The sequence below is a fragment of the Oncorhynchus nerka genome, linkage group LG10 (genome assembly GCF_034236695.1).
Source record: "Oncorhynchus nerka isolate Pitt River linkage group LG10, Oner_Uvic_2.0, whole genome shotgun sequence".
Classification (NCBI taxonomy): domain Eukaryota; kingdom Metazoa; phylum Chordata; class Actinopteri; order Salmoniformes; family Salmonidae; genus Oncorhynchus; species Oncorhynchus nerka.
In genome coordinates, this window is record NC_088405.1 from 24,502,031 (window position 1) to 24,525,151 (window position 23,121).

The 23,121-nt window shown below is 42.2% G+C and overlaps 2 protein-coding genes and 1 long non-coding RNA gene across 8 annotated transcripts in view; 2 read left to right on the forward strand and 1 right to left on the reverse strand.

Moving 5' to 3' along the window:
- LOC115135041 (protein FAM13A-like) overlaps nt 1–1,325 on the forward strand; it is a 72,791-nt gene extending 71,466 nt beyond the window's left edge. For both annotated transcript variants that reach the window (XM_029669249.2, XM_029669250.2), the window contains one exon: nt 373–1,325. In XM_029669249.2, the coding sequence (XP_029525109.1) occupies nt 373–496 (124 nt within the window). In that variant the 3' untranslated portion in view covers nt 497–1,325. The remainder of the gene's footprint in view (nt 1–372) is intronic.
- Nucleotides 9–21,190, reverse strand: LOC115135042 (phytanoyl-CoA hydroxylase-interacting protein-like). Of its 5 annotated transcripts, none has more exons than XR_003864434.2 (6): nt 20,826–21,190; nt 6,675–6,871; nt 4,783–4,957; nt 4,525–4,642; nt 2,028–2,902; nt 9–1,750 (listed from the first exon to the last, which is right to left on the reverse strand). XR_003864434.2 is itself a non-coding variant. In XM_029669252.2 (6 exons), exons 2-6 carry the CDS (start codon nt 9,997–9,999, stop codon nt 2,356–2,358), a joined length of 1,083 nt encoding a protein of 360 aa, XP_029525112.1. In that variant the 5' UTR covers nt 10,000–10,080; nt 20,826–20,911; the 3' UTR covers nt 9–2,355. The 5 variants fall into 5 exon arrangements, 4 of the variants coding, with proteins under 4 accessions (XP_029525112.1, XP_029525111.1, XP_029525113.1 ...); XM_029669252.2 differs by adding an exon at nt 9,954–10,080 and having other exon boundaries at nt 9–2,902; nt 20,826–20,911; XM_029669251.2 differs by having other exon boundaries at nt 9–2,902.
- Nucleotides 10,018–11,922, forward strand: LOC115135043 (uncharacterized). The gene is made up of 3 exons (XR_010464823.1): nt 10,018–10,103; nt 10,196–10,252; nt 10,340–11,922. It is a non-coding gene; the product is annotated as an uncharacterized LOC115135043 (long non-coding RNA).
- Nucleotides 21,191–23,121: the final 1,931 nt, after the last annotated feature.

Sequence of the window (23,121 nt, forward strand, 5' to 3'; positions counted from 1 at the left end):
CTTCACTGTTTGCTTTTCCTTTCATTTTCTTTTAATAAACTGGAACATTTGGTTTTCATAGTTCAACAACGCCTTGTGAAAAATAAAATAAAACATCCACCAGAAGAATTCAGCAGAATCACAACAGCGTGATGCACATTTACTGACGTTAATACGACACAAAGAAGTACTTGAGAGATAGAAACAACTGCTCTGAACTATACACATATTTTGTACATGTAGCGGTTTTTGAAAGTAAAATAAAATGTTCCGATTACAATACTTACTGTACAAAGTTATCTGAATAAGGCAACACAGGGACTATACCAGTAATGAAAGCTGCAGCTTATCTGAAATGTTAAGTTAGTATTTTTCTCTTCCTCGTCTTTAAAGGGCTGCCCAGAAAGAGGACCATGGGCCCATGGCAGAGGAGTACTGCGAGTACAAGAACTTAAAAGCTAAACTCCGTTTGCTGGAAGTCCTGCTCAGTAAACGGGATACTCCGAAGACTGTTTGAGCCTCCTTCACAGTGGGACTTTTATTTTGAAACAGTTTTTTTTGGCTCACTTTATTGGATCATTTTTTTTCCAGAACAAATTTCAAAGTGAGATACCGGTACTTCTGGTCATGTTTCATGCGATGCTTACATGGTGATGCACTTTAAATGACTTTAATGTTGACTGACTCTCACTTGGCAAGATGATGCAAGAATTGCTGGGCCACATCCAGCTATTTTTAGTCCCTTAACAAGTCCTTTGTTATTCATGACAAATTATACTTTTTTCTGCAACTGATGTAGTGAGTGTAACACTTTCATTTTAAGGAAAAAAGAGAACAAATATATATCACGGTTGATGTTAGATAAATGTTATTTTATGCTATTCTAAGCTATTTTATGGCACTTTATTGTTACTTGCATTTTGTTCTTGCCAAACTAATGTCGATATAACAGGTACGTAACGTGGTCTACTATGTTAAAATGCTGCTCTTTGAAAAGTGCAATCTTGGCAAGGGGGATATGTCATCCGAATACACAATCCGACAATCCTGTAGAATGTTTGTGCATGTCAATCCGTTTTTAGTCCCACAATGTACTATGATATGTAATAGTTCATAGTTGATATGATGAATTGTGGCAATTCAAGTTATACATTACCTTGGAAAAAAAATAACTTGTGAATATTGGCATAGTGCAAGTTACTCAAATCTGTGTTTTCTCCTTTTTGTGTTTTTCATCCAAAAATGCAATTGTTTACTAGAATCAGAGCTCTTGACATTGTGCACTTCTGGTTTATATGTGTATATATCAGTAAAAAATAAATATTTTTTCACATTACTTTACTAAACACAGTTTATGGGTTCTTTATAACTAGAATAAATCAAACGTAACATTGCAGAAGGGTAGCTATGGTAGAGTGAGACGTCACCGCCACATAACATTGCAGAAGGGTAGCTATGGTAGAGGAACTGACAGACTCAGTTTTCAAAGTCATGCTGTACATACTGCATCATGCTCTTAATGGTTACCAAGTAGTTGAACTTGATCTCCGAGTTAATATGCTTTTAGTGGCTGTTGCATTAGTATTGTTATTCTACAGCAAGTTGTCCTTTTGTGTTACCTTTGGCATAAAGATGATGACACTGCAGCTCTAAATTAGTACCAGTCTCTGCCGATAGAGGGAGGAGTAACTTAGATCTGTCGGATCTGAACCATTCGAACGCCTTCCAGGAGAGATGGGAAACCAGGAACACAACCATCTGTCTACCTGGACTGAAGTGAACAACAGAACATTTGAAGAGGTCAACGGGAGAAGGAGACGTTTGAAAAACAACAGAAGAGAAAATCAATGATAAAAGCTGTGTGAATACATGCACGGAACAATGTTTGGTTAGAACATTTAAAGGGATCGGTCAGTGTTAGCTAGCGGTTTGGATGATGCTGACCAAGGCTTGTTAGGATCAGTCAGTGTTAGCTAGCGGTTTGGATGATGCTGACCAAGGCTTGTTAGGATCAGTCAGTTTTGGCTAGCGGTTTGGATGATGCTGACCAAGGCTTGTTAGGATCCCACACTTCAGCTGTAGATCTTTCAGTTGGGGCTCCTCCCTCTTTTGCATGGTTTCTCTTCTGATGGGGACGGCGGGAGGGATGAACAGAATGCCACACTTTTGGGAGGGCGGTTCCTATGAGGTTGAAAAGGAAAATGGATGATGTGTGTGTGCGTATATGGACTGGGAATTCTAGCACCCTACCCTGTTGTTAAATGTCTTTCACAGTCTGGGTCCCTCTCCTGCAATGTTCTTCTTTTGGGAGGGTGGTCCTTTGAGGATATAGGTTGGGGTTGCGTGTGTGTAGCACAGGTGCAGTCCAGTCTCCCACTAGCGTCCCACGCTGATGTTGCAGGTCTTGCAGCTGGGGTCCTTCTTGGCATTGACAGTAGAAAGGCTCATGAGCTGGTGCCCGCTGATCTCTGCCACCGTGCCCAGCACCAGGTCTACGGGCTCTGTGTAGATCACCTCCAGGATCACATCCTGGGCGTGCCGGAAAACCAGTGCCCCGTCGCCCGCCTCCTCGTCCACCGTGCAAGTCAGGAAGTGGTTGTTGGTGATGTCGAGTGCTTGCAGCTTTGCCTTACAGAAGTCATCGCCGGGCGAGCCCTGTGGGGCCAGCACTAGGATGACGTAGTGGTAGGCCGTGTACATGCAGTAGAAGTCCCCGAAGTAGAGGTTAGTCTTGGGGTTGAACAGGGTCTCAGCCTGGATCTCAAAGCGTGTGCGGCCGTAGGGGGAGTCCTGGGGGGGCTTGCCTGTGTTGAACTCTGTGTTGCAGCTGAAGTAGAGGCCCTTCAGCTTCCCGCTGATAGGTGAGCCATGACTTCCACTGTTGTCCTTCACAGCTGGCAGCATGTGGTTCCCATGGACCTCCCTGGAGAGGAGACATGGACAACTGTCTGAGTAATCACTATACTATAGGTTATTACAATAAATGTATCATTGATACAACCAGGGATTTGGGTAGCAGCTGAATCCTACTGAAAGCTTGTCAATGCGTCTCTTGACAACGCAAACAACCTATTCAGAAAGGATGCATTTCAGAAACAATGAGTAAAAAGACTGATCTAGGGAGTTTTTCCTAGCCACCGTGCTTCTACACCTGCATTGCTTGCTGTTTGGGGTTTTAGGCTGGGTTTCTGTACAGCACTTTGAGATATCAGCTGATGTACGAAGGGCTATATAAATAAATTTGATTTGATCTAATCAATTTCATCTAGTTAATCTACTATAAAAATGATTTGCTCCTCAGTTCTCACTGGCAAACAGACATTTCTTTGCCCCTAGACAGAACTCAGACTAAAAAAACTGACAGATAGATTGTATTCGGCAAGATCTCTGGATGCCAACAAATGAATAGCAGAAACTTGAAAGCACCTTGTGAGGTTTAAATTGGCAGTCAGATATCCTATGATGCAAATCTGAGCTCCAAAGGCTTCAATTATTGGCGTAATTACATTGGTAACACTTTAAAGGTTGCCATTATAACCATAATTGTCTCTTTGTCATGGTAACTATCTAATTATTAAGGTCCCATTCGGGTCATCATAGGAAAGGCCTCATTTTACTGTCCTTGGGTGTATTCTCCACGAGATGAAGCCGTTTCTGTGTAGTTTTTCACCATGCTACACCACAGAGAAATGAAAATAAGAGAAGATAAAACTAAAGAACAGAAAGTGCTCTTAGAAAAAAATACATAATCGGTTAACACATCAGCAAACAACTAAAAATACACCAGACTTCTCTCTGTCTCTCTCCTCTCTCACACTCTGTTCCTCTCTCTTTCCCCCTTTTCCATCTTGCTTTCCAGTCAGGTGCTTGATACACACTCAGCTTCCTCTTTCATCAGAATATACTTTAAAAGGCAGCAATTAAAGCTGCTACGCTTTGAGACTTTGGTCCAACGCATGCAGTCATTGGGGAGGTCATTTGTTCCAGCAAACATATGCACAAATGGGAACCAAAAAAATTCTAACTAGCTTGTGCAAGCTGCTGTTATATAAAATAGTAATTCAGAGGTTTCCTGACCATGGTACACTTCTAGTTCCAAATGCAGAAAATCCTATAGGTAAACAAATATCCGGAATGGCTGTTTTACCCAAATATAATCTGCTAACCCAGATACTTAACTTTTTGAATGATGCAATGTAAGCAGAGTTTTTTTGTGGATTGGAGGCAGTTTTTTGCAATAATACCTTTCTGTTGAGCTTAGACTAACTCCCCCAATACAGAACTAGACCTACACATGCACAGCCTATACTATCTGAGTATATATATTTTTTTAAAGCATTAAGCCATACCATCTGGACCACTGCCTTTGAGCTTTGCGAAAAGCTTATGACATTTTCAGTTACAAGGGAAGGAGGTACAGCAAAGGGTCATGTATCTCTATATTACGTGATTTCCCCGTATGAACCCGTTTTTACATACTGAATCATGACGTCAGAATAAAACTGTGCTGGCTGTTAGGGCAGCTGTGCAGACGTTCGTACGTACCTGGCCTGGTCAAAGTACTCTTTGTTTTGATTCCTGTAGAACACAGAGAAGCGCAGCATCCTGCCTGCGATGACCTCAGCCTTTTCCAGCAGCTGGGTTAGATGCACAGTGGAATAATCTGGAAACAGGGGTTAGGATTAGCCATTAATGAGAGAATACAGCATGTAGGCCTATATCAAATAAAGATAGAAGGTTTAAGGGATAGGCCAAAAAATAAATGCTTTGTTTCCCCTGTCCCTCTTCTGCCCCCTGCCTTACCGGCGGTGGTGAAGTCGATGATCTCGCTCCACTCTGACACGGCGTAGTCTCCGTCACTCTGTTTGGAGGCAGTCTGGACGGCCACGGTGTACTCCGTACGCGGGCTGAGGAACCAGTGACCCCTCACCGTCATGGGCAGAGGCACTGCCTTCGCCACCAGTTTGGTGGGGACATCCTGGACAGGGACACCGGCAGACAGAGCTTAAACTCAACATACACAAAGTTTACAACTCTACATACAAAACACAAACTCAGAATAAACACATTATTCACCGTTCAGCTGCAAAATCAACATATCAGTAGTGGCCTCCTCACTATTGATACAGTATATTTTAATGCCACGCACAGACCAAAACACTAAATCAACATAAATACAATGCTTAGTGTTAAAGGCCCAGTGCAGTCAAAAACATGAATTTTCTATGTTTTATATATATTTCCACACTATTAGGTTGGAATAATACTGTGAAAATTATGATATTACCCTTTTACTGTAAGAGCTGTTTGAAAAGACCACCTGAAATGTCTGCCTGTTTTTGTGAGATAAAGTTTTGGCCTGTCTGGTGACATCACCAGGTGGTAAATTAGTTAATAGACGAATAAGAAAGAGTTCCAAACCTATCTGCCAATAACAGCTAGTTTTCAGTTTTCCCCTCCTCAGTCAGACCACGCCCAGACAGTCCCAGAACAATTCTTGCTTGAGAAATTGCTCTTTGCTATGAAGCTATTTTTGTTTATTTTTGACAATTTTAATTGAAAACCATCACAATAAGGTACTTCATTGTTACCGAGAAATTATTTGATATTGAGAAAAAAAACGGCTGAATTGGACCTTTAAGCTGCATGAACGACATGTATAGACTCCTGTGGCGTTCCCCTTCCCCCATTTCCTCAATATTGATTTAATGTATGCCATGGAGCCTAGTACTTCCTGTCTATATGCATTAGCAGGACATAGATTGGGCCCGCCCTGCAATATTACACCAGCCTTGTGTAGCGACAACAGCAGTACATTAATGCACAACATTAGCCCTGCGTGCTGTAATGAAAATAAATGCATTCTATCTATGTATATTCACACAGAGAATGGGAAGAAAACCACTTCCTTTGGGGGGGGGGCTTTTATGTTCACTCCACCCAGAATGTGAATGGGAGACTGATGAAATAGATCTGCAAAATTTTTACATTAGATGCATTAGATTAAAGGCTGAAAAAGCAGCCATATTTGTGCAATTAGTCTCTGCTAGCGCTGTGTGATATCATTCATGCTCAGGGCTTAATCTGTTAGAATACAAAAGGTTCCCTAGTGTTAGAGTGTGGGAGTGTCAGTTCTGCTTCTGAGCTCTGGTAAAAGGTTATCTACCCTTTGCTTACATTTCGATTTGAGTAATTTAGCAGATGCTCTTATCCAAAGCGACTTAGTACATTCATCTTAAAATAGCAAGTACATTTTCCCACTTTAAAAGGAGCTATCAGCAAAGTCAGAGAAAACAAGCTGGAAAAAAGTAAAGTGCGATTGTTAGTTAAGCAAAAAAATAGTGTGGTGGGGGGTGATGAATTATTTAAGATAATTTACGCCTGTTACACTACTTGTTTGGGGTATAAAGGTTACAATGTGGCTACATACTGGTTTGTGTTATAGCTCAAACTAAACAACTGGCCTTATCATGTAGAAATTATTTTATAGACAACTTCAGGCTCTAGGGAGTTTTTTCTAGCATCTGTTCTTCTGCATTGCTTGCTCTTTGGGGGTTTAGGCTGGTTATCTTAATAACTTTGTGCCCACTGCTGATGTGAAAAGGGCTTTATAAAATACATTTGATTGTATTATAAACTGTGTGTTCTTCCTTTGAAATAGCCTAGTTGTTGTTGTGTGCGTGTTAATAGTTTACCTTGTGTTTGAACTTGTTGGAGTTCTTGTTCTCTTTCTTGTTGAGGTCGATGAAGTAGTGAGTGATACGTTCCTTGACTCGGGGCTCCATGTCCCAGCAAATCTTGAAGGAGTCACATGTGATGTTGCTGATCTTGATGTTCTGAGGGACAGGAAGCTCCTCCATCTCTACGATGCCGCTGTCCTGTGATTTATTGCCTGTGGCACAGGGACAAAGGGATTGGTTGGGCTTTAATGCTTAAGGAGATGAGAAATGTCTCAATGATATTTTACAATTTAGAGAACTACTGACGTTTTATTTTATTTGAGACAACTAATACATAAGAGGGGGCCTACAAACCCCTACAGGGAACACTTCCACCACTCAGCTGCCTCTGTGCTCTGTGGAGCATTTACCGAAGAGCGGGAGCTCCACCATGTATCTGTTGTCATGGCAACACTGCAATCCCCTCAGATTACAAGCACATACGGTATTAAATATTTCAAACGCTGATGATTATAGTGACTCAACCCAACACAGATGGATCTCTTAATAAAGCCTCGCTTTTCTCTTTCATGGAGGACATTTTTCTTTTGTCACACACAAAGAAAATGAAAGTAGATAGAAGATTGCTCTGATAAGCCTTTTGTTCAGGGTTTGTCAGACCATTTTCCTCTGTATCTAGTCCAATACTCCCTATTTTGAACAGGTGTGTGTAGCAAGGACAAATTCACAATTTCCTCACTAAATGCATGTTTAGACACCTTTTGGTGCTACAGAATGTCTACGTGTTAATGAAAATGTCATAACACACACACAAAGACGCACAGGAATACAAATAGCCTTATACACCAAAAGTGAATAAAAGCTTTGTAACATGGCCATGAGAATCCACTACACACTAAAACACCTACTCAAGGCATGGCACCTATTTGTTTTCTGTGCAAGCTCTGAATACAGGAACTAAATACAGGAGCAAGAATGTGGAATTCTGGGGTAATGCATCAATTATCAATGGGAAAAGAAGCAGACCATGGAACGCCTATCTCAGACCATGAGTTTTGAGGCGAAGTGATAATTGAGTAACTCCACAAATTGGTTTATATGGAGTTTTTAAAAACATATAAACCATATCATTCATACTGAGGTTATTAAACTAGGCATACAAAAATGGGTTTCTGTCAAGGGGCATTTTTCAAAACAGGTCTTTTGCTCTGTGCTAAACAAACTTCTATAACCGCTAGGATATCTGCAAACACTGAATAATGGTTTGAGATAATTAAGTGTTGGCCAACAGCAAAGCACAGAGTAAAACCCAACCAGATTTTGGATAGCTGTTTAGCACCCATCCCACACAGCCCAAGCCACTGTGCCAGAATGCTGATTTAGCTATTCAGCTGTTTACACTAATCCCACCTCATTAACCTGCAAATAGGCATACTAGAGGAATTACACTGACACTGGCATGGTACTACGACTGTGATAACGGTTGTCTCCCATAGATATCTTAAGATGAATGCACTAACTGTAAGTCACTCTGAATAAGGGTGTCTGCTAAATGACTAAAATGTCAAATGTAAGCCTGGCTAATGCTGTCAATGTTTGCCCACATAACAGCATTACAAACTGCTTTCGTTAGCCTATGGCGATCTAATCACACAGAATTAGGTCTTGGCCTACTATGACTAAACTGTGATAATGCTGTGCTAAATTACTCAAAAGGTGTGGAAAATTATGTCCAACTAAAGGGACACACACAGCTCTGTAAAATATTATACCTTTGTTTCTAAAGAAGCTGCTACCAGTAGGTAGTTACTTGCTGAGCAATGTTGGATTATTGTACATTTACTAAACTAAATGGGTACCAACTAGTCAACCATTGAATTACGTAGGCTATATCCTCCTGACAAATAGGCCTAAATGCATGATCCTTTTGATGTGATCCATCTTCCCAGTCTGTGGAGGTTCTTTACTTTGTCTGGCCCTCTCCCCTGAGAAAGAGGGATAAATGGAAGCAGGAGGAGAGGGTCAGGTGATGATGAGATTAAAGACCTCTTTGCACAGAGAAGGTCTAACAGACAGACCGTGTTTGACTCAGCAGCAGCACCAGCTCCTTCTGCCTTCCTCTCCAAAAAGCCCTCCTGTGGGGCTGCAGTCTGCTCAGTCCTGGACCTAGATTCACCACACCAAAGCTACTGGTAACTAACCGTTCTGTGACTACACTATACAGTCCAACAGAACGTCACTCATAAACAGCCTCTAGAAATGTAAACACAATTCAACCCATGTAATCCCACTCGGCCTAGAATATCATAATCCCAGTCAATGTAAAGGTGAGTCCATTGGTTTAATTCAAATGAAAATGTACAGCTAGGTATAGGCCTAACGTTATACTTGGAACAATTTGCAGGATATGCCCATCCCCCAACATGGAAATGTGATGGATTTCGTATGAACATTTGTCCTCCAAGCCATGACAGTCAGCTAGCTAGCTAGAATGCAAGAACAATAATCTAATCTTCAATCCTATTTTACCTGTTTCCACACAAACCAATGAAGCAATGCAGGCGGCAGGCCAAGCCAAGTTGGGCAGCTAGCTAGCCAGCTATCTGCTCCAGTCCGGATGTAAGGAAGTTAAGTAAACATACGAAATAACTACCCAGCAGCATTTACACGTAGCTAGCTAGTTTGCAGGGTCACACTAACGGACTATAAACTTTCGTTTTACCTCTATATGTAAAAATGTAGCAAGGTCGAGCTTGTTAGCTAGCCATGTGCGATCAAAGCAGTGCACGGGTAGGCATACTAAAAATAGTTAAAGTAACAAATGTGCTATTTACGTTTGTCAGAAGTGCAGTAATTTACCCCGCAGCTAGCAAGGTTGTGGCATGAAATAAATTGAGCTAACAAAACAAATGACTCAAATCAAAGAAGGTAAAGACAGAGCTGGACCTCCAAAGTCGACTGTATGAGACTACTTTTTAAAGACATTGATACACAGTTCCAGCATACTTTTAGGCTGGGTATCTGTAAAGCACGTTGTGACAACCACTGATGTAAAAGGGCTTTATGAAATACATTTGGCTGATTGACTTTGGGGCAGCGAGGGAACAGCTGCTGCGATCTGTGGTTGGGGCACCTAATCCATAGCTAGCTAGCTAAAGTAGTTAAGAAAATGTACATGTAGGTCTATATAAAATACGTTTTGTGTATGTTTGTATTGTGATCAGCAGCATACTCTGTCTATACATCAGGTAGGGGCATTACTCGTATAATTCCCATCTTCCCTGTGTCTCTCACTCTCTGTCTGATCAGGGGCAGTATGTATTTCCTGTCGCCTCCTCATGCCACTGGCCACCAGTCACACTACTTGGCGCTGTTGGATACCCAAGACCCTGCCTCCCTGCTGCTGTGGGTCATCAGCCTCCTGAAGAGAGAGGATAAATCATGGTGAGAGCACATCTGTCAAATAATACACAACAGTAATTTCTAATTTCCTGTCGTTTCCTGTTGCTTAGTATCTGAATTTTTCTACATTTCAGGTTTGATTGAAAGTGAAAAACAACATCCATCCATAGAATGAAGGTGGAGCAACAGTGGTGGGTAGTGCTCTTCTTCCAATGGCAGAAAGGGGATACCTAGTCAGTTGTACAACTGAAATGAGTCTTCCGCATTTAACCCAACAGAATCAGAGGAAGAGAGCGGCAGGTGCAACCATCCCTTGGTTCTGCTGATCCCACAAAGTTCCACTACTGTGAAGAACTGTGTTCACTATTCATCTGAAAAAGTTTGCTCAATTATGTTTGAATTGATGTGTATATATATATAAAGAAGTGAATAAATATTTCTAAATCCCAAAACATAACTATTATACAGTGTGGTTATACAGTGGGGAGAACAAGTATTTGATACGCTGCCGATTTTCCTACTTACAAAGCATGTAGGTCTGTAATTATCATAGGTATAAAACAACTGTGAGAGACAGAATCTAAAACAAAAATCCTGAAAAATCACATGATTTTTAAGTAATTCATTTGCATTTTATTGCATGACATAAGTATTTGATACATCAGAAAAGCAGAACTTAATATTTGGTACAGAAACCTGTTCGCAATTAGAGATCATACGTTTTCTGTAATTCTTGACCAGGTTTGCACACACTGCAGCAGGGATTTTGGCCCACTCCTCCATACAGACCTTCTCCAGATCCTTCAGGTTTCAGGCTGTCGCTGGGCAATACGGACTTTCAGCTCCCTCTAAAGATGTTCTATTGGGTTCAGGTCTGGAGACTGGCTAGGCCACTCCAGGACCTTGAGATGCTTCTTGCGGAGCCACTCTTTACTTGCCCTGGCTGGATCATCCTCTGGATCATCCAGATGGTCATTGGCAAACTTCAGATGGGCCTGGACATGTGCTGGCTTGAGCAGGGGGACCTTGTGTGCGCTGCAGGATTTTAATCCATGAAGGCGTAGTGTGTTACTAATGGTTTTCTTTAAGACTGTGGTCCCAGCTCTCTTCAGGTCATTAATCAGGTCCTGCCGTGTAGTTCTGGGCTGATCCCTCACCTTCCTCATGATCATTGATGCACCACGAGGTAAGATCTTGCATGGAGCCCCAGACCGAGGGTGATTGACCGTCATCTTGAACTTCTTCCATTTTCTAATAATTGCACCAACAGTTGTTGCTTTCTCACCAAGCTGCTTGCCTAATGGCCTGTAGCCCAGCCTTGTGCAGGTCTACAACGTTATCCCTGATGTCCTTACACAGCTGTCTGGTCTTAGCCATTGTGTAGAGGATGGCGTCTGTTTGATCGAGTGTGTGGACAGGTGTCTTTTATACAGGTAACGAGTTCAAACAGGTGCAGTTAATACAGGTAATGAGTGGAGAACATGAGGGAATCTTAAAGAAAAACTAACAGGTCTGTGAGAGCCGGAATTCTTACTGGTTGGTAGGTGATCAAATACTTATGTCATGCAATAAAATCCAAATGAATTACTTAAAAATCATACAATGTGATTTTCTGGATTTTTGTTTTAGATTCCATCTCTCACAGTTGAAGTGTACTTATGATAAAAATTACATACCTCTACATGCTTTGTAAGTGGGAAAACCTGCAAAATCGGCAGTGTATCAAATACTTGTTCTCCCCACTGTAGGTAACCACACCGTGACTACAACTAAGTAACTAAGTCTGACCACACTACGCTGTTACTTTGGTGAGTAAAAACTCATCCTACCTACCCTTTAATGTTCTAATAAAACATAGTCGAGCATTACCTAATTGATTCAACATTCATTATTTTGTTATCATTTTACTATACTGTATGAATGATAGAACGCTTGTCTTGCGTTGATGGAGCTGTCGGCCTGTTTGGCCCAGGCCTTGTGGTACTGTATCTGCGTCAGGCAGGACTGCTGTAGTTCAGAATTATAGGTGTTCTCCCAAGCTAACCTAGTGTGATGGTGATCCTAGCCTGAGGCCTAGAACTAGCTGGCTCCCATAATTAACATCAAGCAATGGTCACAGACAATTTGTATTTAAGGCCTGTTCCGTTCGACAGGCTTGGAGGTCATTGGAATCAATATGCCTATTAGGTAATGGAGGCTGTGACGTAGCCTCTCAGATGGACAGGTTGCCTCCCACAATGTAATAATGTTCCAGCATACACCCTAGGTCTGGAATTTCCCAAACTAGCCCTGACTGCCAGACTAATGGTGAGCTCACATAGTGAGCATAATGATGTTCAGTGTTGGGTCATTAAAAAGGCATTTACCAATGCAGCATAACTCAGACAGCTCAATAGCTCATCAAACCCAAGAGAAAGGAAGCAGTGGAAAAGAGAATTATGCCTGGTGGGGAGACAAGGAGCGACATAGTGTATACATTATTTCCATTTCTGAAATGGCATGCAATATATTGGTCCATCATTTCAGAGGATTATAAATGAGTCTTGTCATACTGAAGGCTCTAAGCCAGCCAGCTGTCTGGTCTGTGAAGACACAGCTCACAGTTATGTCACCAGCAGATTGCAAGCTTATTCACACAATCCCACAGGTGCAGCAGGGTGTTTATCACTTTGCCACATTTTGAAATAGAAACATTGGCATGATGCAGGTCTCAATGAAATCCGCATTGCCGTCTTTATGCAGTAGCTTTCAGAATACAATCTGTCTGTTCTGTAAATAAGACAGAGGTTTGTAAATAAATACATGAACATTGGTATAGCAGGTTGCATTTAATTCATTGAATCCATGGCTCACAATCTCATCAGTTCCATGGAAGGCCAGGAAGCATGGCCAAGAATCACAGTTTGCTGAAAATGTGTCCTTTACTTTAAGCTTGTCAAATGAAACTAATTGAGTACTGCCCTTTAATTTGAGCGATTATGGTGAAGTTAAACAAAATCAACAATCAATACCAACCTACTTAACATACAGTGGGGAGAACAAGTATTCACCTACCAACCAGTAAGAATTCTGGCTCTCACAGCCCTCCTGTTCTCCACTCATTACCTGTATTAACTGCACATGTTTGAACTCGTTACCTGTATAAAAGACACCTGTCCTCACACTCAATCAAACAGACTCCAACCTCTCCACAATGGCCAAGACCAGAGAGGGTATAAGGACATCAGGGATAAAATTGTAGACCTGCACAAGGCTGGGATGGACTACAGGACAATAGGCAAGAAGCTTTGTGAGAAGGCAACAACTGTTGGCGCAATTTTTAGAAAATGGAAGAAGTTCAAGATGACGGTCAATCACCCTCGGTCTGGGGCTCCATGCAAGATCTTACCTCGTGGTGCATCAATGATCATGAGGAAGGTGAGGGATCAGCCCAGAACTACACGACAGGACCTGGTCAATGACCTGAAGAGAGCTGGGACCATAGTCTCAAAGAAAACCATTAGTAACACACTCCGCCTTCATGGATTCAAATCCTGCAGTGCACGCAAGGTCCCCCTGCTCAAGCCAGCGCATGTCCAGGCCTGTCTGAAGTTTGCCAATGACCATCTGGATGATCCAGGGAGGAATGGGAGAAGGTCATGTGGTCTGATGAGACAGAAATAGAGCTTTTTGGTCTAAACTCCACTCGCTGTGTTTGGAGGAAGAAGAAGGATGAGTACAACCCCAAGAACACCATCCCAACCGTGAAGCATGGAGGTGGGAACATCATTCTTTGGGGATGCTTTTCTGCAAAGGGGACAGGACGACTGCACCGTATTGAGGGGAGGATGGATGGGGCCATGTATCGTGAGATCTTGGCCAACAACCTCCTTCCCTCAGTAAGAGCATTGAAGATGGGTCGTGGCTGGGTCTTCCAGCATGACAACGACCAGAAACACACAGCCAGGGCAACTAAGGAGTGGCTCCGTAAGAAGCATTTCAAGGTCCTGGAGTGGCCTAGCCAGTCTCCAGACCTGAACCCAATAGAAAATCTTTGGAGGGAGCTGAAAGTCCGTATTGCCCAGTGACAGCCCCGAAACCTGAAGGATCTGGAGAAGGTCTGTATGGAGGAGTGGGCCAAAATCCCTGCTGCAGTGTGTGCAAACCTGGTCAAGAACTACATGAAACGTATGATCTCTGTAATTGCAAACAAAGGTTTCTGTACCAAATATTAAGTTCTGCTTTTCTGATGTATCAAATAATTATGTCATGCAATAAAATGCAAATTAATTACTTAAAAATCATAGTGATTTTTGTTTTATATTCCGTCTCTCACAGTTGAAGTGTACCTATGATAAAAAAATTACAGACCTCTACATGCTTTGTAAGTGGGAAAACCTGCAAAATCGGCAGTGTATCAAATACTTGTTCTCCCCACTGTATATACATGGCTTGTCTTGTGATTTGGGCGAGGAGTTTTCCTGAGTGTCGACATGACCCATAGGCTATAAATCACAGGAGGTTGGTGGCACCTTAATTGGGGAGGCTGGGCTCGTGGTAATGGCTGGTGCGGAATAGGTGGAATGGTATTGTCATGGAAATTCACCACTAAGGACTCAAACTCAATGTAAATGAATCCATCTTTATTATCACGGCTGGAGATGTTCACAAACTCAATCCTAGCTTGATGAAAACTCTGACAAGGACGTTCCCTCTCAGTCCTTTATTACTGCTACACAAACAAGTCATATAAGCATGATTTACATTATTCATTATTAATGTTGGTTCCTGCAAGTGACTGACGAGGCCTCATCTCTCAACTGGGGCCTTGAAACTGAGATACTCATTTTGGTTCCCAGAACAGTGTTCTGGGCGTCCTGACAATTGGTCTGAGAAGGATGTCACAGTCACCTACACAAACCAAGATAGAATGAGAGGAGATGCTGTGTACAATTCAATGCTATTTCTTCAGACAACAACACTTCCCTCACAGTATCAAATACATCAAACACGTGGTTGCCATCTGTTTGAAGCTATTCCATTCGCTCCATTCCAGCCATTATTATGAGCCGTCCTCCCCTCAGCAGCATCCACTGCTATGAAGTCAAAGTCGAAGCATTATAGGTGGTTGGAAATCCGGAGGTAATGTCTAGACAGACCATTTATTTTTGGTTCATTCTCACGCTGAAAGACTCCAACACAACCCTATAAACACCACGTACGATTCAGTGCAAGACATTCAAAATACACTGGCAAGATAGCACAGGCTGACAGTGAAAGCGATAACATCCTACTAGAAGCGAAACACAAAGTTCTGTTCATATGGCTCCATACAGATACTGTGTGTAACGCATTACTCCAATCAAATCACAGGATAATTGAGCAACAAAGAAAACAATTAAATAGAAACAAAAACAGAAAACAATGAGTAAGAATGCGGAGTGAATGACTAAATTTAAAAATATATATAATAATTCAGCTCTAAATATACCCAGCTGTTCTAGCAAATTCATTAAATCCAAAAGGCCTCTTAGGGGAGGATGAAGAGGTGAGTCATTGTGTTTAATTTGCATAGAATTAGCATGTTTAACCAGAGTGAGAGGAAATTATGTTAAATCCCTCAACAGAATACTTTGGCGTAAAAATCTATATTTTATGGAACTGTTTACATAGCATTGTTGATATACGTCATTTATAATTTTTATCAAGACCCTTTTACCTAAATAACCATTTCAATTCCAACATAATTTTGTCCCCCCAACTAGGTTACACAATCTGTTCACAGCAAAGGGTTAAATCCCCAGAGAGCTGGAAGTGCAGTGTCTGGTCTGGATGAGGTGGAGAGCAGCAGCAGTGTAATAAGCCCCATTTACACCTAGTGCTAACATGCTTTCTTTGTCCTGATCTTGTGCACATTCTGATTGTGCCCACATTTTGATACAGGTGTGGATGATTAAAATACACATTATGTACCTCCGGAGGTAGTCAGGCACCGATTGTATCTGGATATCAATCAAGTGTAAACAGATCTTGATAGTCAAACCATTTAAATTATCATTATACCGGCCTCTACAATAATTGACAGGTAGCACCATTGACTTATGGCATCAATAAAATGCCATAAAATAAATACATATTACATTAATATTATTCTGAAAGAATATCAGTCAAATAATTTGCATACAGGACGGCACCAGGAAATCTGGCCACAATGTGGACACAGTGGACGGATAAGAGACACATTTTAACATTGACTAACTTTGTTCGGATTGAGCAGATCACGAAACCCACATTTTAGTGCAATGTGTAAACAAGGCTACTGCCAGACACGTCATGGGGCAACTGTCCACACAAAATATGTGCTCTCATGCCTGCTTACTCAGATGAGTTGTCAGAGTGCCAGGACAATAAATCATAACAAATCTTTATTCTGATTTGTAAACACCACTGGTATGGTATCAAGAGTATGACTCCATTTCCCCTTTCAGTTCCTGGATTTCTCTCTTAAAGGTTTCTCCATGGTTTCCACTGGCTTTTAGGAGATTTGAGTCTAAGCCTCTTGTTTAGTGTTGTTAGTATATTTTAGAAAAACAAATGGCATCAGGCCTGAGATAATGTTTGGTAATATTGGGCTCTTGGGGAGGGGTCTTCTGGCTACTGTTCATTTCATTTAGTTGGTGCTGCTGAAAGACAGATGGTAGGCTCAACTCACACATACACAGCCAGTGTCTGACAGTGAGGCTAGCTATGATGGTGTCACAGCTGGAATGGGGGGATGGCAGTTGGGAGGTCTCTTAGAGAACAGACACAGCTACTTGGTTAAATTAATGTCACCCATCCATCATGGTAACTTACTGAATTGGTGACCACTGGACATAGACGGAATACATTTATATTGAGATTAGACCTGGTTGGCACACATTTGATTTAGTAGACAAGTGGGCCTGAATTTCTTATACAGCATTCAAAATGGATGTTTGGCTCTTTAACAATATATAACGGCTCCTTCTGATGGTGATGTCAGTTCCAGTTATTTTATTTCTCTATGCAGTTCTCAGAGCTCCTCTTGAGACAGAGGGGAAAGGCTCAGTTACGTGTGCCTTCTCACATACACTACATTGCCAAAAGTATGTGGACGCCTGCTCGTTGAACATCTCATTCCAAAATCATGGAGTTGGTCCCCCCCCCTCCCCCCTTTTCTGCTATAACAGCCTCCACTCATCTGGGAAGGCTTTCCATTAGATGTTGGAACATTGCTGCAGGGACTTGCTTCCATTCAGCCACAAGAGCGTTAGTGAGGTCGGGCACTGATGTTGGGTGATTAGGCCTGGCTCACAGTCTGCGTTCCTATTCATCCCAAAGGTGTTCGATGGGGTTGAGGTCAGGGCTCTGTGCAGGTCAGTCAAGTTCTTCCACAACGATCTCGACAAACCATTTCTGTATTGACCTCGCTTTGTGCACAGAGGCATTGTCATGCTGAAACAGGAAAGGACCTTCCCGAAACTGTTGCCACAAAGTGGAAGCACAGAATCATCTAGAATATCATTGTATGCTGTAGCGTTAAGATTTCCCTTCACTGGAGCTAAGGGGCCTAGCCCAAACCATGAAAAACAGCCCCAGACCATTATTCCTCCTCCACCAAACTTTACAGTTGGCACTATGCATTTGGGCAGGTAGCGTTCTCCTGGCATTTGCCAAACCCATATTCCTAAGTTTGACTGCCAGATAGTGAAGCGTGATTCATCACTCCAAAGAACGTGTTTCCACTGCTCCAGAGTCCAATGGCGGTGAGTTTTACACCACTCCAGCCGACGCTTGGCATTGCGCATGATGATCTTAGGCTTGTGTGCGGCTGCTCGGCCATGGAAACCCATTTCATGAAGCTCCCGATGAACAGTTCTTGACATGACGTTGCCTCCAGAGGAAGTTTGGAACTCGTTAGCGAGTGTTGCAACTGAGGACAGAAGATTTTTACACACTACGCACCTCAGCACTCTGCCATCCCGTTCTGTGAGCTTGTGTGGCCTAACACTTCGCGGCTAAGCCGTTGTTGCTCCTAGACGTTTCCACTTCACCATAACAGCACTTACAGTTGCCAGAGGCAGCTCTAGCATGGGCAGAAATGTGATTAACTGACATGTTGGCCAGGTGGCATCCTATGATGGTACTACGTTGAAGGCCACTGAGCTCTTCAGTAAGGCCATTCTACTGCCAATGTTTGTCTATGGAGATTGTATGGCTGTGTGCTCGATCTTATTCACCTGTCAGCAATGGGTGTGGCTGAAATAGCAGAATAGCAGAATCCACTAACTTGAAGGGGTATATAAAAATAGTATATATATATATTTGGGATTCCTCACGTTTGTGTTGACGATTAAATCTTGATCATATACTGGATAATTTGACAGGTTTGCAGCACTAAAATAAATATGAAATGTAATGTTTTATAAATACATTGGGGAACATTTCCAAGAGAACTGAATGTATTGTATTTTTAGACAGCAAACCGTTCGTAAAGGTTGGGCACAGTCCCTACATTTGAATAAGCCTAAGGAAATGACAGGAAAACACAACCATGAAGATTTAAAATGATACTAACCCATCAAAACAACTTGCTTCAAGCTTTAGTCTGTCAAAGCAGAATAAACTACATGTGATGTTGAGGTATAAGACCTCAAAGCTGTCTGTGGTGTTAATGAGAATGCTTTTTCAGGAGATCATCCTGTCCTACACCTGATTTATTCTAAAACCATGGTTTAAACTGCTTTCATGTTTATATGGTCTGTCTAGTAGGTATGGTTTTATTGTTATCATGGCATTGGCCCTATTAGCAATGACCCTGGATCAGAGATATTGAAATCTACATGGAAATAGGAGTGTTGAAAAACACAAACCCATGATGCTGATGTAGGCTATATCAAGCATCATCAAAGCCAGTGAAGAATGAGTCTGTCTTGGGAAAAGAGCTTCATACTAAAATGACAATGTTGTGTAACGGATGCAGACGCCTGATTATAACCCTGTCATTTCCCCTCAGGATCTGTAAAGTAATGACAGAGATTGTTGTGCTTTTGTACTATAAACAATGGGCAGCTCAAGGACACTTAGCCACTATTTACCCAGTATTGCCTGACAAATAGGAGAGTGCTTGTTTGCTGCAGAGGGGCCAATACAAGTACAAAGAACAGAGCTGGCACCAACAACTACGTCCCCCAGAAAGTCCAGCGTTTACCATTACTAAAATTACAGCTTTTAAATCAGGCCAGAGTTGTATAAGAGGATATCAACTGCATCCCACTAAGCAGCAGATGAGATAATGAACCAGTCCAAAGGATGCTGGCAGGGTCTAACTGTCCTGCTTGTGTGGTCTTGTGAAGACCACCATTGACTACACAGGCCCTAGACAACACCCCCCTATGTACAAATCAAAAGCTCAGTTTAAGATGCTCACTACCAGCATCTTTCTAAAAACACATCTTTAGTATTTCTGTGACTAGGCCATACCTTATAGTTGTCTTGTTATTATTGTCTTGTAATGCAATGAATGCATTGAGTATGTGTCATCTAGCATATTATGGAACAAATGGATCTGACCATGTTCCTTCTCACTCTGTTGTAAAATGATCTAAGGAATTAGAGTGAAGGGTGTGGATGCTCCATCTCTGTCTGCACACTCCTTTCTATGGGTGCAGCCATCTTTGAGCCCAGTCTTCCAGTGATCATGACTTGCTATTTTTTCCATTCAAATCAGCCATGGTAGGATATAGGCCTACACTTAGAGAAACATAGCCTAGGCTAGGCCTAGCAACAGCTGGCCTCCATCTGCATGTATTTCTCCAAATGATCTCAATGTTGCAAAAATAAAAATCCATCCTGGTAACATATAAGCCCAGTAGGCGTAAGTCCTAGGCTACATCATGCATTTGACATCCAGTATTGAAATGTTCACATAAAATTGTCATATTAAGCTACAATTAATAGGCCTGGTATCGAAATGTGAACTTCAACAAAGCCTTTTAATGATCAGACCATAGTGTTTGAGCCATTGTAAAGCGATGCCTCTGTAGCATATGTAAATAGTTGTCTTCTCAACCAGCTGAATCATCAAATCATGTAGCTTTTCTTAGTCAGAGCCTGTTAAATAATGCAATTCAAAGCTATCCTTGTATTGGGCTTGTGGATGTGGTTTCTGAAATGAAAACAGCTCTAACTGTAGGCTACTTCAATATAGACTATATATTTGTAATTTTAAGCTTTGTTCAGAGCTGTTCCAGGCAAGAATATCCTTATCTTAGTCTCTACCCATTGGAACCTGTGTAAAAGCGCTTTGCCGAATGCTGTCCACGTCCATGGTTCTGAAATGGTGAAACCTCACCGTTGCGCCAAATTGCTTTCCTAGCATTTTTCTGATATGACCATTTCGTTTCGTTGTGAAAACCTAAACGCATAAGCTCCATAGATAGGGTAGGTTATGTGAAGAAAAATATGTGCATTGACGCCCTCGACTATGCCGCTGATGCAGCAGCGCACCGGTCTCCATCCAATCCAGATAAACTGTAAACATGCCCATATTGTTACATTTTCATCATAAAATAAGGGCCAAACAGAAGCGTTATGCACTTCTTGGACACCTATATAGACATTGTGGCACTACTATAGGTGGCTATCATCTTTCATTATCTGATGTCAGGGAATCTTCTAATGCACACAGAATGAAATTTGTGGAAAGGGATGGGGGTGATCATTGGAATTACAACGCCTAAACTACATTTATTTTGCGCTTACCCTCTCGCTCGCATAACTGTATCGCATCCAAGCTGAGGTTCTTGATCATGCCCTCACACGGACTCATCGGGCTAGTTAGGTTGTGTCCCAAGTTTGGAACCTCCATTTCTGCAACAGAGCTGGGATGTCTATCCTGGAATCGGTGGAATTTCGCTGATTTTTGCCGCAGGACTTGCCTTCCTTCACATTCGGTGAAGAAAGAGAGAGAGAGAGTGACCGGTTCCCAGCCTCTTTGCTCTCTCGCAGCTTCACTCTTCGGGGGAGGGGGGCTAAAAGCGCGTCAGCAAATCGTCACGAGCGCATAGCACACTGCCGATTTGACTCTGCAACGTGATAGGAATAAATACTACGAAGATATGCCAATCCTTTTAATGTTTGGCTATATATTTTTTTCCAATTAACAGGTTCCACGCGCGCGCTATTTTCAATGAAAGCCACAAGTGTTTCGCCTATTCAGCCGCAGGACAGTGGAACATAAATAGCGGATTAGGGACGAGGGAGCAATTTCTAAGGGCTTTTATGTAACCAGATTACACCTTCCACCCCCTACGGTTTAAAACTCAATTTAAATCTCTATACACATTCTTTATTTTGCGTTCCGTTTCTGATAACGTCAGCCAAACGAGGTGGTCCATATATATATATATATATCCTTATTTGGAGCTCTCTCCGCGACTCGCGCTCTCCACAGGAGCGCAGGTGCAAGTGGCCCATGCGTTAATGAAGCGGTAACGACCCCTCACCTATCATGACAAGAAGAATAATGTATTTTAAACAGCCGTGGCCCATCTCTGCCACAATCCTTTAGCCACGGGCCCTTTCTTGAGTCTAACGTGACACAGGCGGGATTTACAGGCAAACAGATGGCGTCATTCTACATTTATGAAGACTACAAATTATAAATGTATTGATCCATGTAATTGCCTTGCGATGATTAATAATGACCTAACAGTGGTCACTCCCTCTCTCTCTCTGTGTGTGTGTGTGTGTGTGTGTGTGTGTGTGTGTGTGTGTGTGTGTGTGTGTGTGTGTGTGTGTGTGTGTGTGTGTGTGTGTGTGTGTGTGTGTGTGTGTGTGTGTGTGTGTGTGGCAGTATCTCTCCCCAGTCTATCAGTGGGCCACAGTGACAGCAACGCCCACTGAGCTGGCTATAATGACACGGTCGCTCCAGGTCACAACGTCAAGCGCTGCTACTGATGGTGCTTTTAATACAACTGTGAACTCGGAAAAATAGGAGGTCAAATCATGATCATTATTTTCAGGTCGGAAAGTCGGAGCTCGTGAAATGGCGCGTTCAAAACAACTTGGAACTCGAACTTGGAATTCTGAGTTGGGTGTTCGTCAAAACGATTTTTCACAGTCGGAGTTAGTTTTTTTCGAGTTCCTAGGTGTCTTGAACGCACTGATCTCCGAGTTGCCAGTTGTTATGAACACGGCATGATATAGTAGCCTTCAAAACATGAGGGTCAAGGACAGTGGTGAAGCAAAACAAAATATGCTATTGGCAATATTGTAATGACCTGACTAGATCATAAATGAACAAATTATTAAAATTTAACATTATGTTAATAGTTAATTCCAATAGAAAAACTGGAGGCCCTATGTATGATGATCGGCAGACATAGGTGTTTTCTGTCGAGCAATCTCCATTCTGAAAGGATACTCTGCGCTTCACGCGACATTAGAGCGCGGTGACACTTTGCATTTCACGGTTGGCTTGAGCGTCATGGGGTATTTGGACAAAGATGTGTGGTATCTTTTCAGCAGGCCCGTGCTGCTCTGTCTTCGTCTGCTCCGATACTGATAGGACTACTGAGTCACTCTGCTGAGAAGGCAGAGGAAGTAACTGCAGCGTATATGTAATTTATACACTTGGAAATAGGGAAGCCCTAAACCCCACCAACAGATACACGCAGGCATGCACACAAGGATGCGCGTGTGCTTGTAAACCCACACCGTGTGGAAACACAAAACAACGTCGCATGCCAATTCTTGCAGCAGATTCAATGTCAACTGAGGATATATAACTGTTCATAATGTAGGTAACCATGTCTATTATCAATGTGTTTCTGACAAATAGTTTGCCTGCATATTAATGTGCATTCATTTTGAGGAGGATTACTTTTTGGGGTTATGGGCAGGCGAATTAAACATCCATAAGCCCATAATCACCATGGCAGTACAAATGCAGCACACTCTGATGAGATTCTAACGGTATACCGCACTCTGATTCAGTAAGGCCAGTCCTCCCTTTTTAGTAGCGAGATTAACTGTCTTAAAACCGACCCAGCGCTAG

Excerpts from the sequence above, each read along its gene's own strand:
- LOC115135042 (XM_029669251.2), bottom strand. The coding sequence starts at position 20,931 with ATGGAGGTTCCAAACTTGGGACACAACCTAACTAGCCCGATGAGTCCG. Across the intron at positions 6,872-20,825 it reads ACAGTTATGCGAGCGAGAGG|GCAATAAATCACAGGACAGC; the intron begins GTAAGCGCAAAA and ends CCTGTGCCACAG. Across the intron at positions 2,903-4,524 it reads GAGTACTTTGACCAGGCCAG|GGAGGTCCATGGGAACCACA; the intron begins GTACGTACGAAC and ends TCTCCTCTCCAG.